Source organism: Osmerus mordax, chromosome 22 (genome assembly GCF_038355195.1).
Source record: "Osmerus mordax isolate fOsmMor3 chromosome 22, fOsmMor3.pri, whole genome shotgun sequence".
NCBI lineage: Eukaryota > Metazoa > Chordata > Actinopteri > Osmeriformes > Osmeridae > Osmerus > Osmerus mordax.
The window spans coordinates 11,113,370-11,130,556 of NC_090071.1; the positions used below are offsets into that span (position 1 = coordinate 11,113,370).

The 17,187-nt window shown below is 50.1% G+C and overlaps 1 protein-coding gene across 6 annotated transcripts in view; it reads left to right on the forward strand.

Annotated features, from left to right (window-relative positions):
• The window catches only part of dmd (dystrophin), a 75,434-nt gene extending 58,280 nt beyond the window's left edge, over positions 1-17,154 (forward strand). For 2 of the 6 annotated variants that reach the window (XM_067260619.1, XM_067260622.1), the window contains 20 exons: positions 2,824-3,092; positions 3,432-3,578; positions 5,097-5,166; positions 5,409-5,469; positions 9,241-9,302; positions 9,392-9,466; positions 9,804-10,005; positions 10,188-10,273; positions 10,382-10,539; positions 10,964-11,130; positions 11,255-11,366; positions 11,471-11,607; positions 11,926-11,964; positions 12,492-12,557; positions 13,718-13,783; positions 14,221-14,379; positions 14,464-14,707; positions 15,015-15,129; positions 15,209-15,298; positions 15,787-17,154. In XM_067260619.1, coding sequence (XP_067116720.1) covers positions 2,824-3,092; positions 3,432-3,578; positions 5,097-5,166; positions 5,409-5,469; positions 9,241-9,302; positions 9,392-9,466; positions 9,804-10,005; positions 10,188-10,273; positions 10,382-10,539; positions 10,964-11,130; positions 11,255-11,366; positions 11,471-11,607; positions 11,926-11,964; positions 12,492-12,557; positions 13,718-13,783; positions 14,221-14,379; positions 14,464-14,707; positions 15,015-15,129; positions 15,209-15,298; positions 15,787-15,884 — 2,423 coding nt within the window. In that variant the 3' untranslated portion in view covers positions 15,885-17,154. Of the gene's footprint in view, positions 1-2,823; positions 3,093-3,431; positions 3,579-5,096; positions 5,167-5,408; positions 5,470-6,234; positions 6,271-7,070; positions 7,247-9,240; positions 9,303-9,391; positions 9,467-9,803; positions 10,006-10,187; positions 10,274-10,381; positions 10,540-10,963; positions 11,131-11,254; positions 11,367-11,470; positions 11,608-11,925; positions 11,965-12,491; positions 12,558-13,717; positions 13,784-14,220; positions 14,380-14,463; positions 14,708-15,014; positions 15,130-15,208; positions 15,299-15,601; positions 15,626-15,786 lie in introns of those variants that run through there. The other 4 variants (XM_067260621.1, XM_067260618.1, XM_067260620.1 and 1 more) reach the window with 4 other exon arrangements.
• The last annotated feature ends 33 nt before the right edge of the window (positions 17,155-17,187 follow it).

Below are 17,187 nucleotides of genomic sequence, written 5' to 3' on the forward strand. Positions count from 1 at the left end.
AATTAAGCACGAGTGACCCTAAACTGGAAAACTCGAAAAGCTCGAAAGCCAAAGAATAAAAATACGTTTTAAGACGAGACTTAAATGTCTCGGTGATGGGGGATGACCTGATAAAAATTGGCAGTTTATTCCACAGACTAGGGGCCACAACTGAAAAGGCAAGATCACCTTTTGTTTCCATCCGAGTCTGTGGAATGGCTAAAAGGAACTGGTTCTAAGGGGCCTGGAAGTGTGATACAGCATAAGGAGATCTGAAATATACAATGGAGTCAATCCATGTAAGAAAGGCCAATATATACACACACACACACACTACATGCACACACATATCCTACATACACACATGCACTACACAAACACACACACACACTACATACACACATGCACTACACAAACACACCCACACACTACATATACACACACACACACACACACTACACGACTGCCCTCCTTTCAGTCACCACTGCCCTCCAGTCTGCCAGAGCGGCTTCCAGATCATCCGTTATCATTCTGCTGGACCTTTCTGCAGCGTTTGATACGGTTAACCACCAGATCCTGCTCGCCAGACTTTCTGAGATGGGCATCACTGGCACTGCACTCCAGTGGATCTCATCCTACCTGTCGGGAAGATCCTACCAGGTTTCCTGGGGAGGCAAACTGTCGGGCCCTCGCCAGCTCTCCACTGGTGTCCCACAGGGCTCCGTCCTTGGACCCCTCCTCTTCTCTCTGTACACCACCTCACTTGGACCAATCATCACCTCCCATGGCTTCTCCTACCACTGCTACGCTGACGACACGCAGCTGTACCTGTCGTTCCCCCCGACCGATCCGGGGATCTCAGCTAGGATTGAGGCCTGCCTCACAGACATCTCCGCCTGGATGACCGAGCACCACCTCCAGCTGAACCTCGCCAAAACAGAACTTCTCATCATCCCGGCTAAACCCTCCATCTCCCACGATCTCTCAATCACCCTGGGATCTGCGACGGTGACCCCTTCATCCTCTGCCAGGAACCTTGGGGTTACCATGGACGACGAGCTCTCCCTCACGGCCCACATTGCTGCGGTCTCCCGGTCGTGTAGATTCACCCTCTACAACATCCGGAAGATCAGGAGATACCTGTCTGAGCACTCCACCCAGCTGCTAGTCCAAGCACTCGTCCTCTCCAAGTTGGACTATTGCAACTCTCTGCTCGCTGGTCTCCCAGCATGTGCAACCCGCCCTCTTCAGAGGATTCAGAACGCGGCGGCCCGCCTGGTCTACAATCTACCCAGACGCTCCCATGTTACCCCGCTCCTCATCTCTCTCCACTGGCTACCTATCATGGCCCGTATCAGATTCAAGACCCTGGTATTGACCTTCCGAGCAGTGAACGGGACTGCACCCGTCTACATCAAGTCTCTCCTGCAGCCTTACACCCCCACCCGCCACCTACGGTCTTCTTCAGACAACCGCCTGGTGGTCCCACCGCTCAAGACCGCCCGGTCCCAACACAAGCTCTTCTCCTGTCTGGCCCCCCAGTGGTGGAATCAACTCCCCACCTCCATCAGAGACACTGACTGTCTCTCCACCTTCAAGAAAAGGCTCAAGACGCACTTGTTCCGGGAGTACAACGGTACTTAGGAACGGTTCGCTTGACCCGATGTTAGTTTCCTCAAGGATCACAATGACTCTTGCTTAGAGACTTGTTGCTCTTGTGGTTAGTGGTAACTGATTAAAATTTTTGGTTCTCGCTGTGATATATTGTTTTATTACTGTTGCTTGCTTTTTCCCACAGGTACACTTGCACTTATAGCTGTTCATGTTGTTTGGTTGTGACTTGTTTAACTACATGCTCTTATGGTTCTTCCCTTTGGCACTTACTTTGGTTGTTCACAATGTGTGCTTCATGTTTTGGCTACTCGCGATGTTTTTTGGCTATCTTGTTGTTATGATCAGTGACCTATGCACTTTGTAAAGCTCTCTCTTGGAAGTCGCTTTGGATAAAAGCGTCTGCTAAATGAATAAATGTAAATGTAAATGTACACACACACACACACAGTACATACATACACATTCATACACCCACACGCACATTACATACACACACAGTGCATTCACATACACACAAAGATAGGACAAACACAAACTCACACAGCACGTAAACACAAACGCACACACATACAGCTTGAGTTAGTAAGGCTATATACTGTATATCATCAGATTAAGTCCCTGTAATCAGCCTCAGGTGATGGCCGGACTCTTGATAATCACTCTGGTTAGGTGTGTTTGTGTGTGTGTGTGAGTGACTTGGTCATGGGATTCTAGTTAAATCAGAAAGACTATGCTAGTCATGGCCTATACACTACCTGCAGTGAGGCACAGCAGTCTGTCACCCAGCACTTTCTTACCCAATAGGAGAGGAGGATAGCACCCTTTAGGACCACTCTGTGGGCCTACACACCAGAACACAGCTGTCCAATCTCATTGGCTGTAATTCATTAGAGAAACTGCCGGTGACCTCTGCCCCCTAGCAACAGCCTAGTTACCCCCTGCTGAAGGAAACACTTGAACTGTAGAAGCTCATTAAAAAGAAGCCGGAGGCCCAGTGTCAAACACAGACATAAACACCACGGTAAAGAGAGAGAGAGCGAGGGAGAGCAAAACAGCCTGTGTTCAATGTGTGGTAACACAACACACCATATTCAGTCAGATTTCTTATCCTCCTATTTCTTTCCCCACCCTTTTCATTCTTCTCCTCTCCTCCTCCTCCTCCCCCACCATACCCTCCCCCCACCACCCCACCATACCCTCTACTCCTCTCTCCTCTTCTCTCCTCTAAAGATATCAGCCCAGAGGAGCGTGCCCAGAACGTGGGGCGTGTCCTGAGGAAGGAGGCGGAGGACGTGTCAACAGGGTGGGAGGGGCTAAATGCAGACGCGGTGGATTGGCAGAGGAGGCTGGAGCTGGCTCTGGATAGGCTGATGGAGCTGCAGGAAGCGGAGGATCAACTGGACGTGCGTCTGGGACAGGCCGAGATGGTGAAAGAGGCGTGGCAGCCCGTAGGAGACCTGCTCATCGACTCTCTGCCAGAACACATAGACAGGGTGAAGGTGAGACCGTGTTAACACGCTGACCTGAAGCCCTGGTTAAGCGCACATACCACTAAGGCCTAATGGAAGGACCTGGGTTTGAAGCCGGCTCAGGCCATTTCCTGCCCATCCTGCCCTCTCTCTCTCCCTGCTTTCCTTTTTCTCTCTGCAACTCTCCTGTAAAGAAATCCAAATAGAAAAAAGGCCCCCAAAATATTTTTACAATAAACAATAAACGACTTCTTTGCCATTTGTAACAAGTACAGGTGCGTGTGAGAGAGCAATACACGAGACGAGAGAGCCTATTCTGATGATTTGTCTCTCTCTCCTACACACTGTACCTCTCCTCCACCTTCACAGGCGTTCCAGGAGGAGATCGCTCCCATCAAAGATGACGTCGGCCATCTTAACCAGCTGGCTTCCACCTTCGGCCCTCCGGACATCACGCTGTCTGAGAACAACCTAGAGCGCCTGGACGAGCTCAACACACGCTGGAAGCTGCTGCAGGTACACACACACACACACACACACGGGTACTCACACTTGCACACACACACGCACATACATACACAGGCATGCACCAAGGTACACTCACACATACACAAACCTACATATACACTACATACACACTCACATATGCACCCATACACACAGATACATACACACACACATGGACTCATAAATACATGCACATGCTCACATGCGCATCCAGGTAGACACACACACACACCATGTCCGGGATTAGAGAGCAGCAGCAGTGTGTGATCAGGGGTGATAAGCGTCACGGCTGAGGTCTCTGAGGTGCTCACACTGACCCTCACCGCGACTGACAGCTCAGCCAATCACAGGCCGGCCACCTGAGCCGTCTAGACGTCCCGTGTGACGGACAGACGTCTGGTGACAGCAGCATACGGAGCACGCTGGGAGCACGCATCTGGCCAGCTGTTCACATACACACACCTACACACACACATTCACACACACACACATACGCACACACATTCACATACGCACACACTCACATACATCCATACACGCACACACACATACACATATACACACATACACCACACATATACACACAGACACATGTACACACATACACACACATATACACATCTACATAAAATGGAAGAGAGAGACAGACACACACAACCACACAAGGAGCCACATATTTAGGAAGAGATCGGGGTTGCGAGCTTGTTCTCTGGAGGCGCATTACGGGTGATTGCTGCACTACCGTTCAGCCCTCTCGTTTGTGTAACCCCGGGCAGGTTTCCATGGCAACGGGTAAACGGTCAGAGAGCGGTGAGGATGATGATGATGAGGTGAAGGTATGGTCAAATCCTCAGCTGTCCATCATCAGACCATCGCCCTGCACCGTCTGCTTCATACTCACCAGCACACACACACACACACACACTCCTCATCACACCGCCTGCATCATATGATGTCACTCTTACATCCAGCCATTTCCTGCCAATTTCAAATGTTACACACATCCCATGATGCATCAGTGTGTGTGGGTGAGGCCTTCTCCAGGAGAGACTGAGCTAACGAGGGGAGCTGGGGGGGGGGGGAGGTAGAGGGTGCTGGAGCTGGGGGGGGGGAGGTAGAGGGTGCTGGAGGGGTGGGGTTAAGGGGGAACGGGAACGGGATGTTTATTGTACACCTTGATTCCTTACTTCAGACTGACAGCCAGCAGAGCCAATGAGAGCTGCAGTACTGTACCACAGCAGCGCTCAGCCCCGCCCACCTCGTCTTTCTCGTCATCCACTCATGAAGACACCATCAGACAGCTGTCGACTTCCTCAGTCTTTCTATACCTCTCTCTCTCTCCATGTCTCTCTCTCTCTCGCCGTGTCTCTGCCACTCCCTCTATCTGCCTTTTCATCTCTGCCACCGGCTGTTCAATCTCTCTCCATGTTCCCGTCTTTTCCCCTCTCTCCCTGCTCCCTTGCCGTTTTCTTCGCTCCCCTCCTCCTTTCTTCCTCCTCTCGTGACCCTCTCCTCCTCTCCCTCCAGATCTCCATCAGAGAGCACCTCAAGCAGCTGACGGATGCTCACAGAGATTTTGGCCCTCATCTGCTACTTGGTAAGTCGTTCTTGTCTTCCTTTTCCCTCTTTTCCTTTCTCTGTTCATTCCTCTCTCTCTCGCTCTCTTTCCCAATCGCTCTAAGCCTTTCTTTCTCTCAATTTGTCCCACATTATTTAAAGTGCCTCCTGACCACCTTGTCTCTCTCCATCTGTCTCTCTCTATATGTCTGTCTGTCTCTGTCTGTCTGTCTCTCTCTGTATGTTTGTCTATCTGTCTCTCTCTGTGTTTATCTGGTGCAGGCTCAGTTCAGGAACCGTATGAACAGGCCATCTCCCCCAACAACGTGCCCTACTATATCAAGTAAGGACCCCTGCCTGTCTACTAGCTGGTCTACTTTTAACATTTTAAACCAGCTTACAACTGTGTGGTCTGTTGAATCTGGCCTGACAAACAGTAACCCTACTACACATAATACTGACAGCTCTATCCACTTACATCAGTGTGCCTTTAATATTGTCTCCAGTCCCAGAGCTCAAGAGCCCAGTCTAGTCTCTACTGTCCTCATCTGGTCTAGTCCAGATTAATCTGGTCTAGTCCTTACAGAACTAGGCTGGTCTAGTCTGACCTAGTCTGTACTGGTCTATTGTAGAAGTGAATTGTCTTGTTCAGCTCGGGTCCACGTTCATTGATCAGAATCAGTCACTATCAGAGTGAAGTTGGAGCAGAGACCAAAGGGGACTATATCACCTGTAGGAGCAATCTCACCTGAGGTAGAAGTAGATCCGGCTCTGGGTGGAGGGATACAGCGCAGTGCTGAGGCTGTGTGGTGGAACCTACCTGCTTTGCTGTGGTGGTGTGGAGTTTATATGGCTCGTCTGTGTGTGTGTGTGTGTTTGATGAACTACTAAATACAGCAAGTTCCATTAACATACCTGGCTTGAAATTCAAACAAATGCATTTTAGTGCAGTAATGGATTTAGGGTGTGTGTGTGTGCATGACAATGAAAGCATGTAAGAATTAAGGGAGAGCAAAAAAAAGCAAGCTTGAGTTTGAGGAGAGAGTGAGACTGTAAATGACAGGGGTGAGAGTGAAGAGAAGTGACAGATGTTCCTCTCTACATGCAGAGACACAACAGGACCTGATGACCTGACCCAGACTCTGTGAGTGAGAATGCAGGACACACACACACACGCATGCACACACACGCGCACACACACACGGAAACCTCCAACAACCTATACAGCCACACGTGCACAAACACGCACGCACACACACTCCTCACCGACACACCTACACACACGCATGCACACACACCCCTCCCCCCTTCACACTCATAGTAGCTCAGAGATGAGAGCAGGCACAGAGGAAGAAGGGCAGGGCTGTGTAGCGTGTGTGTGTGTGTGTGTGTGGTCCCATAGAGACCATAGCTCAACTCCTGGAGCAACAACCTTCGCTTCAACTGGACTCCTGTGTTGATGCTCTTCTACACTGTTTTCTGTAGTCATCTGTGGGATATCAACCTACTTAGTTTGTAAGTAGGCCTTCTGTGTAGGCTAGTGAAGTAGACTTTATATTTGTTGGGAAGGCAAACACTACTTACCGCAGATTAACAGAGTGTGAGCACATTGAGCTTGATAGGCACCCCACTCATACCTTCCCCTCTGAGGACAAGGCAAGGCTACATTTCAACTACTCAGGCGTAGCCAGGGCAACTTCTGTGTTGTTACCCTTTCAGGGATGGATTTCCATCCCATCATTGTAGCTGAGACTTGCCCAGTAAATTACAGAGAAAGCATTTAGCCAGAGCTGTACTTCCCCCTGTACTGTATACCCCCACCCCTAGCCGAGAGAGGGGTAAAACCTCAGTTAAGCACAGAGACTCCCACTCAATAGAATGGGGGAAGGGAGACTGGGGTAGCTCCGCCTCGTCTTAGAGCCCAGCCTCTGCGAACCAACACACGGGCGAACACACGAAACCTCGGTCGGACGGTTGCTCTCCTACAGAGGACGGTTCATCGCCGCGGTAGCTAGCTACGTGGTACGGGATAGCCACGGTTCGGGAACCCGCGCCGTTTCTGCTGTTAACATTAGGATCTGCGACCTGAACGGCGAAGGGATGAGGGAGCAGCTACGAAAGTAAGTGGATGAAAGATGCGTCGGTACCGCCGTTGTTTTTTTGTATTTCTTTTTTCCCCAACGAGAATGGGTCGGCGTGCCCAGCAAGCAGAGAGAAGGAGGGAGAGGGAGAAAGAGGACATGACTGGCTAGCTAGTAGGACGCAGTGGAGGAGCTAGGCTATGCTAGCCAGTATTCGGGCTCAGCCAGCGGTAGACAGCAGATGTTAGCTAGTCCACCACAGCAGGTGCCCTGACCATAAACCCCCTTGCCCCCTTTGGACATAGCATCGGGGGCTGTAAGATAACTTATGTTATATGGCTCTGTTATATGACTCTTATAAGGCATGATGAAAATATTTACATTATTCCCGCAAATGGAGGTGTGGGAGAAAGGCGAGTCATCATGCATCTCGCTGTTATTTCATAATTTACCCTATTGTGAATGTATTTAGCAACCGTTAGCTATCTGCGATGCTTCTATTTTGTTTCCCCACGAAAATCAGTGCGTCGGACTAGCATTCCTTTACACTCGCTCTGCAAACATCACCCTTGTGTGAGCTAAATCATGGTTTCTGCAAGGGATTTTTCCTTGTTGCTAACGCCTCCTCAGTTTGCGATGGTGTTTGAAGGTATACGGAATCATACGGTGTGTATTTGGATGTTTCGGCTGCCCAACACGATTGTGTAAAGCAAACGGCCTCACAGCGGGCTTAGGTGCTGAGCAGCGGTCAAAATTTCCACTCGTCCTTCTCAGTCACGAGAATGATCACCGGGCAAATAAGGTTGTTAGGTCATGGTCTGATACACTAACACAATCGTGCTGGGAAAAGCTTTGCAATGTTATATTTCTGTTTATTTAATGTAAGTACAAGTATTCGTTAAATAGTAGGGGAGAATGCGGGATGGCTGGTGCAGATTTTTTTGGCACAAGTGTGACTGCAGGTTTTGTGCGTGCTGTGTGTATGTGTGGGCGCGCGTGCGTCCGTGCGTGCACGTTCAATACAGTTCAAGCGTGAGACCAAATCCCTGTGATTCACCTCCGCTGGCGAGATAACGATGTGCCTAGGCACGTTTAGTAGTGTGTGTGTTTTGTTAATTGCACAGGTCTTGTAGCGGTGCGGGTTCCAGGGTGGGCCTATGTCAGTAAGGAGGGCTTGTGGTAAGGTGATGAAGCTGCCTCACTTCTGGACAAACCTAGAAATGACGCAGGTTTCATCTAAAATATTTAGATTCAACCGCGTGTGAATTATTGACTTTTTAGAATGGCCAACGTAGTCTGTGTCCTTTTCCGGTATTATTAGCCTTCTCGAATATTACATTAGCCTGTTAGAGACATGATTTAAACCCTAACATGGTGAAGTGGTCATTTGAAATATGGAATATTGGATGGGTCAACCAGAGAGAGAGAGTTTCTGATACATTGTACTTGCAAAGGGAACAGTAGTTGTAACTGTTTAACGACATCCAGACTGCCAGCTCAAATGTCCATGTGGTGGGTTTGTGATTAAGACTTTGTGTGATACTGTTGCTGTGCTTCTAGGTGATGTAGCTAGTTGTCCTTGAGTTGTTTATAGCAACGTTCAAGAGTGGATCTTCCTGCAACTAGGGGAGAAAAAAAACAGGTGTCAGAATATCTGGGAATTCCTCTTTGGTCTAACGGTAGGTGTTGGGGCATGTAAAAGGTCTGTGCTTCAATCCCCAGTGTTTTCTACACCTGCTGGATCTGAGGTGGTTCTGAGGTGAATGAGGTCCCTCAGAACAGAGGAGGCTCCTAGACCCAACACTTGTATAGTAACCAGGACACACACAGACACAAACTCTTGAACCTTTAAACCCTCTTCTGGTATCTCAGACATGCTGATAGACCCTCATGTAAGTTGTCCACAGGCACTGGGAGTAGGTGTGATACAGCAAAAATCCTAGACACACACACACACACGGCACAACCACATACAAATGCATGAAGAGACAGTAGGGTTGGTGTGTGTGTGTGACTGGTTTGTCCTCTTCCAGCCACCAGACCCAGACCACTTGCTGGGACCACCCCAAGATGGCGGAGCTCTACCAGTCTCTGGGTAAGATCTCTCCCCTTCTGCTCTCTGGTTGGCTAGTTAGTTGTGTAGGCGCAGTGTTGTGATGGTGACCTTTGACCCTGTATTCTCAGCGGACCTCAACAACGTGCGTTTCTCCGCCTACCGCACTGCCATGAAGCTGCGGCGTCTGCAGAAGGCCCTCTGTTGTAAGTCCCGCCTCTATCCGTCCATCTTTTCCTTCCTATACTTGCATCTATCTATTCATCTATCTATCCATCCAGTCATTCATCCATCCATTGGTTCGTTTGTCCATCCAACCATCTATCCATGTATCCATCTATCTGTCCGTCCATCCATGCATTCGTCCATCCATGCATTCGTCCATCCATGCATTCGTCCATCCATCCCTCACTTCTGCCGACCCTCACACTCAATCACCTCTGTTCTTCCCCCCACATGTCCTCCTCCCCCCTGCCCGCCTCCCTCCCTCCCTACCTCCTGTCTTTTCTCACTGCCTCCCCCCTGTCCCCCTCCCCTCGGTAGTGGACCTGCTTGGCATGCCGGCGGCATGCGAGGCGTTCGAGCAGCACGGCCTCCGCCAGAACGAGGCCCTGATGGACATGGTGGGCGTGGCCAGCTGCCTGACGTCCATCTACGAGCGTCTGGAGACGCAGCACACCAGCCTGGTCAACACGCCGCTCTGCGTCGACATGTGTCTCAACTGGCTGCTCAACGTCTACGACACGTACGCTCACACACACACACACACACACACACACACACGTTCACACACTCACACACACACTCTCACTCACACACTACCCAGTGAAATACATATGCTGAGCAGATAAAGACACACATTCACGATAAAGATCCAGTACTGTCTGGAGTGACAGACTGATGTATTGGCTGCTGCTGTGTTGTCAGTGGTCGGAGTGGGAAGATCAGGACCCTGTCCTTCAAGACCGGGATCATCTCTCTGTGTAAGGCTCACTTGGAAGACAAATACCGCTGTAAGTTGGGAACACACACCCACACGCACGCTGGCCCACACAAACACAAGTGGCATCGACAAAGACTCAAACGCCTCCAACACTCCTCATCCCCCCCTCTCTCTCCAGTCTTGTTCCGCCAGGTGGCCAGCGCCACGGGCTTCTGTGACCAGCGGCGCCTGGGGCTCCTCCTCCACGACTCCATCCAGATCCCTCGTCAGCTGGGGGAGGTGGCCTCCTTCGGGGGCAGCAACATCGAGCCCAGCGTCCGCAGCTGCTTCCAGTTTGTACGTGGACATACTGAACACACACTTACAACACACACTTGCAGAACTCACTCGAAACAGAATATATATATACTATATGTAGACACAATGAAACTAGACCCGAGAACACTTACACACACACACACACACACACACACACACACACACACACACACACACACACACACACACACACACACACACACACACCCTCTCTCTGGCATGTGAGCTGCTGAAGATGAGCCATGTAATCTGAGAGCTAATCCAGGCTAGTGGAGCTAATCTGTAATCTGGTGCCATAGAGAATATATTAACCACACAGAAGCTCTCACACACCGAATACCCCAGTGTGTGTGTGTGTGAGAGTGATCCCATGGTTGTGTGTGTGTATGTGATCAGTTCCTCTCCCTGCCCCCCTCTGATTGGCTGCGTTCACGTCCTCCAGGCCAATAACAAGCCGGAGCTGGAGGCGTCCATGTTCCTGGACTGGATGCGTCTGGAGCCCCAGTCCATGGTGTGGCTGCCGGTGCTGCACCGCGTGGCTGCAGCAGAGACGGCCAAGCACCAGGCCAAGTGTAACATCTGCAAGGAGTGTCCCATCATCGGCTTCAGGTCAGCACGCACGCCACTCCGCCAACACACACACACACATAAAGCACGAAAACAAACACACAGACAACATACTCACGCACACATAAATGTTTACGTATTCTATCGGTGTGTGTGTGCCCCTCAGGTATCGGAGTCTGAAGCACTTCAACTACGACATCTGTCAGAGCTGCTTCTTCTCTGGACGCGTTGCCAAAGGACACAAGATGCAGTACCCTATGGTGGAGTACTGCACACCGGTGAGTGTGTGTGTGTGTTATGCTGTCGAGTGTGCATCTATGTGTGCAGATCTTGTGTTGTCCCAACCTGTTAAGACCTCTGTGTGTGTGTGTGTGTCTTGTAGACAACATCAGGGGAGGATGTGAGAGACTTTGCCAAGGTTCTGAAGAACAAGTTCAGGACCAAGCGCTACTTTGCCAAACACCCTCGTATGGGTTACCTTCCTGTCCAGACCATCCTGGAGGGAGACAACATGGAGACGTGAGTTACACACACACACACACACACTCGTACCACACGCACCAACACACATACTACACACACACTAATGCATATACCACACATACAGTCACACGCTAACACACATTTATTACACAGAAATACATACTACACACACACATACTAGTCGCACACACTCCTTGCTCAATTGCCCTTATGGAAAGGTTGTGTGTGTGTGTATATGTGTGTGCAGTTGTCACACTTGTTATCACTTGTAGCCCCCCCCCCCGCTTCTCATACCTCAACTCCCATCATGCTTTGCTGTCAAGGTATCACCATCTCATGTTTCTTATCTTGCAGTCCTGTCACTCTGATCAACTTCTGGCCTGTAGAACATGCGTGAGTACCCCTGCATACATACACACACACATTCACTCACACACACACACTAAGTTTTTGTCTTTCATGGTATTTGCTGCTTACACTTTGCAACAAAGTTGGTTCATGTAATGGGGTCAAAAAGTACTCCAGTTAATGTTTAGAACTCAATTTAACACACAACCATGCACTGACACTCTCTTACAAACATGCACACACATATACACACGTACAGTTCCCCATTCCCCTCCCTCAGTGTGTGTCGCTGTCATCTTTGTCAGAACTGTGGCGGTCTCATGTTCACACGTATCATCATGTACCGTTTGAGAGAGGTCGGCATGTTAGGGAGCTGTGTGTGTGTGCGTGCGTGCTGGATACTGGTGGAGCCTGTTGTGATTAGACTTAAGATTGAGGTGATGTAGGTGTAAGACTCTTCTTATCCTTCCTTCTATCTCCTCTATTCTCTCTTTCCCCACCCTCTTGCTCTATTCCCCCCTTTTCCCATTGCTCTCTCTCCCCATCTTTCTTCTTCCTCTTCCTGTCCACAGCCCCGCCTCTTCCCCCCAGCTGTCTCATGACGACACACACACGCGTATCGAGCACTACGCCAGCCGGTAGGAGGAGCCTATCCTCGATCTATATTTCCTGTTTTTCTGTCTGCCCGCTAGGCTTGTCCCTCCCTTTCTCCCTCCCTCCCTCCTTCCTTCCTTCCATCCTCCCTTCTACCTGCTTCTTCCTCTGTCCTTCTCTATCCTCCCTCCCTCCCCCCTCTCCTTGTCATCCTATTGCCTTATTTTCCTTCCTTCTATCCACCTCCAACCTCCTTTCCTTCCTCCTTTCTCATCTCTGCATTATCTGCCAGAGGCATGGAGGGATGACATTGAAATGTAACGCTGTTCCAAAAAAAAATATATATATATCAGATAGGGTGTTAGTGGTGGAGGCAGGGTGTTGGTGGTGGAGGCAGGGTGTTGGTGGTGGAGGCAGGGTGTTAGTGGTGGAGGCAGGGTGTTAGTGTTGGAGGCAGGGTGTTAGTGGTGGAGGCAGGGTGTTAGTGGTGGAGGCAGGGTGTTAGTGGTGGAGGCAGGGTGTTAGTGGTGGAGGCAGGGTGTTAGTGGTGGAGGCAGGGTGTTAGTGTTAGAGGCAGGGTGTTAGTGTTAGAGGCAGGGTGTTAGTGGTGGAGGCAGGGTGTTAGTGTTAGAGTCAGGGCGTTAGTGGTGGAGGCAGGGCGTTAGTGGTGGAGGCAGGGCGTTAGTGGTGGAGGCAGGGTGTTAGTGGTGGAGGCAGGGTGTTAGTGGTGGAGGCAGGGTGTTAGTGATGGAGGCAGGGTGTTAGTGGTGGAGGCAGGGTGTTAGTGATGGAGGCAGGGTGTTAGTGGTGGAGGCAGGGTGTTAGTGGTGGAGGCAGGGTGTTAGTGATGGAGGCAGGGTGTTAGTGGTGGAGGCAGGGTGTTAGTGGTGGAGGCAGGGTGTTAGTGGTGGAGGCAGGGTGTTAGTGGTGGAGGCAGGGTGTTAGTGGTGGAGGCAGGGTGTTAGTGGTGGAGGCAGGGTGTTAGTGATGGAGGCAGGGTGTTAGTGATGGAGGCAGGGTGTTAGTGGTGGAGGCAGGGTGTTAGTGATGGAGGCAGGGTGTTAGTGATGGAGGCAGGGTGTTAGTGATGGAGGCAGGGTGTTAGTGGTGGAGGCAGGGTGTTAGTGATGGAGGCAGGGTGTTAGTGATGGAGGCAGGGTGTGGATTAGGACTGACCACTGTGACTCTCTGTCTCCCCCTACAGGTTAGCAGAGATGGAGAATCGTAACGGCTCATATCTGAATGACAGCATTTCGCCCAATGAGAGCATGTGAGGCCCGCCCTCCCCCCCCCCCAATCTTCTTTTTGATTGGCTTGCCAATTGAATGGACTAACCCACACACAGTGCTGTCCTGGAGTTTTGATCATTTTTCCTATCAGGGATCTATCCCTTGTCCTTAGAAACCATGTGTCTAGGCAACAGGCCTACAGCAATAGCCAGACCATAATATTAATTTCTCTAGGCAGTAGACATACAATACAGCCACCTAAATCTGCATCATCTAACCCCCCATCCTTCTCTCTCTCTCTCTCTCTCTCTCTCTCTCTCACACTATCTTTCTTTCTATCGCTGTCTCTATCCTCTTTGTGTAGGCAATGTCAGTCCATTAGCTAGTTAACCAAATGCTGCTCCACTGATCTGTCCTCCTAATTGTCTTTTTCCTGTTCCTCTTGTTTACATTTGTGTGTGTGTGTGTGCGCGTGCAGTGATGATGAGCACCTGCTGATCCAGCACTACTGCCAGAGTCTGAACCAGGGCTCTCCTCTCAGCCAGCCCCGCAGCCCCGCCCAGATCCTCATCTCCATGGAGACGGAGGAGAAGGGCGAGTTGGAGAGAGTCCTCAACGACCTGGAGCAGGAGAACAGGCAAGAGAGACTACACACACACACTTCTTCTGGGAATCGCCTGTCATCGCACACGACTAACCCCTCCTCTTCCTGCCTGGACAGGAAGTTGCAGTCGGAGTACGACCGCCTGAAGAAGGCCCACGACCACCAGGGTCTGTCCCCGCTGCCGTCGCCCCCGGAGATGCTGCCCGTGTCGCCCCAGAGCCCCCGCGACGCCGAGCTCATCGCGGAGGCCAAGTTGCTACGGCAACACAAGGGCCGCCTGGAAGCCCGCATGCAGATCCTAGAGGATCACAACAAACAGCTGGAGTCTCAGCTCCACAGACTCCGACAGCTGCTGGAGCAGGTACACACACACACAGGCGTGTTTTCTGGGCGCTTGGTTTTCTGTCTGTTGCGTTGTGTGTTTTGTTGAAGGGAGGGAGGTTGTGGACCTGATTCAATATTGGGAGTTGAGAGGACTAGAGGTCCGAAGACGCGTTCAAGGCTAAAAGGAGTTTCGGGACCAGGGTGATATGGACCCAACTGTGGGGGTCTGTTAGGTTTGACTGTGTTTTAGGCGAGTCATGGTCATGTGACTGATGGACCAGGGTGAGTGGCTTTCACTGCTGGTGTTGACCAGCTGTGTGTGTGTGTGTGTGTGTGTGTTCCAGACGGACTCCAAGGTGAACGGTACAGCCTTGTCATCTCCCTCCACCTCCTCCCAGCGCTCCGACTCCTCCCTGCCCCTCCTCCGCGTGGCGGCCAGTCAGACCACCGAGACCATGGGTGAGACGCACACACACGCACTGTTGGATGAGCAGGGCGTGGGTGACAAGGTGGCTGACTATTCTCCTTCCTGTTGCAGGTGACGACGAGTTGTCCAGTCCTTCCCAGGATGCATCAGGGCTCGAGGAAGTCATGGAGCAACTCAACAACTCCTTTCCTCACAGCCAGGGTAGGACACACACACACACAGAGTCAAATTAGGGTCAATAATATTTTGCATCCGTAGAAATGGTTTAGCATCCGTATTTTCTATTTCTACGGATGCAAATATTTTTCTACAGATGCAAAACTATTTCTACGGATGCAAAACTATTTTGTACAGATGCAAAATATTATTGACCCTAATTTGACTCCATACACACACTCTCTCTCTTGAAGTGTAGCTCTCTATTTTTCTGTTCTTCAAGCTGATATTCTTTCTTTCTTTCCTTCTCCTCCTTCCCTCCCTCCTTCCCTGTCCCTTGTGTGCCAGGAGGGAGAAGGGGACACCTGTGAGGTCAGTACTCATCCCTCCAGCCTTCCTCCTCTCACTCATCCTTCCTCTTTCCTCCGTTTCCCTCTTCCTCTCCTGTACATACATGTTTGTTCCTACATAGTACTAATAGTTATACAGCTTGTGTAAAAGTTTGTGTGTAAACCCTCGCTCCTCTGTTCCAGGTGTGGGCGTGGGCAGTCTGTTCCACATGGCCGATGACCTGGGCCGTGCCATGGAGTCATTGGTCAACGTGATGACAGACGAGCAGGACACCCAATAGCACGCCGCCCTTGCCCCCTCTAGCCCCACACCCCACCGCATGCTTTTCTAGTCAAAACAACTGGATTGGACAAGTTTACAAAGAGAATATTCATCTATTTTTGTGAAGGATCACGGTTAGAGACGTGAAGATTTCAGTAGTTTCCTAAGTCTTGAAATTGTTTTATTAACAGACGCAGGTTTTTAAACTTCTATGCAATTGTATAAAAAAAGAAAAGAAACCAGTATGTGTGTACGTGTGTGTGTGTGTGTGTGTGCGTGTTTGTCCTGTGGATGTATTTGCCATTTCTTTGTAATGGACAAGGCATTTCGGATCTTCGTATGGAAAAGAGATTGTAACTATAAGGGTGCTTTGTATTACAAAAACGTTTATAACCACAGAATATATACTACTGTAAAGGCCATGCAGACACCCTGTACCCTTTTAGCGTTGTGTGCCTGTACGTACGTGTGTGTGTGTGTGTGTGTGTGAGGGGAGGTATGATTTATCCACATAACATTATAGCTTTTACTTTCTGGCTAATCCACTTCCATGTTTTTATCCATCCATCAGCCATCCATCCATTTGTTAGTCTATCACTGCACATCTGGTAGAACTAGCCTGTCACTCCCGTATGGGCAGGGGCGGGGCTTAGAGGAGGGCGGGGCAGACTAAGGTAGAATCTTTTATGAATGTAATCACTTCCAGGACTGGAGTGTTTCAGATGACACTACTCCCCTGATCTGACCTGGATGAACCCTCCAGCACGCTCGGTAACGCCGTCCTGCCACCCCCCTCCCCCCTCCCCGACACTACTGACCAGACAGACTACTGACAGCCCCAATGCACATTACTGTTGTCCTGGAAACAGTCCATCTTCATCTGTGTGCCGCTGATGATGGCGTTTGTTTTAGTTGTGTTGCTGTGGGTGTGTGGAGCCACAAGTGACTGCATGTGTGCACGCACACACTTTATTTAACGTGTGGGAAACCCACCTCAAGGTACTCTGCGTGATTCTGTAGTGTCGTCATGACAACAGTCTCGTGTGCTATGCTGGGAAAGCATGATCAAAGAGATTATTTTGTCGTTTTATCTGGTTGTTACCCTCTTATAATTATTCATATTAATTTCTAACGCTTGAGTTACATTGTCGTCCATTGCTTTCTCAATAACTCGTTTGTTTTTTGTTTTTCCACAACATATCAGACTCCACCAGATATATGCCTTACTATTGTATCATAACAGGCTTTACTGTGTATATCAATAAAGCACGCAGTTGAGTTGACTTGTACTGGAGTCTAGGAGTCTTCTGTACTTCCTGGAT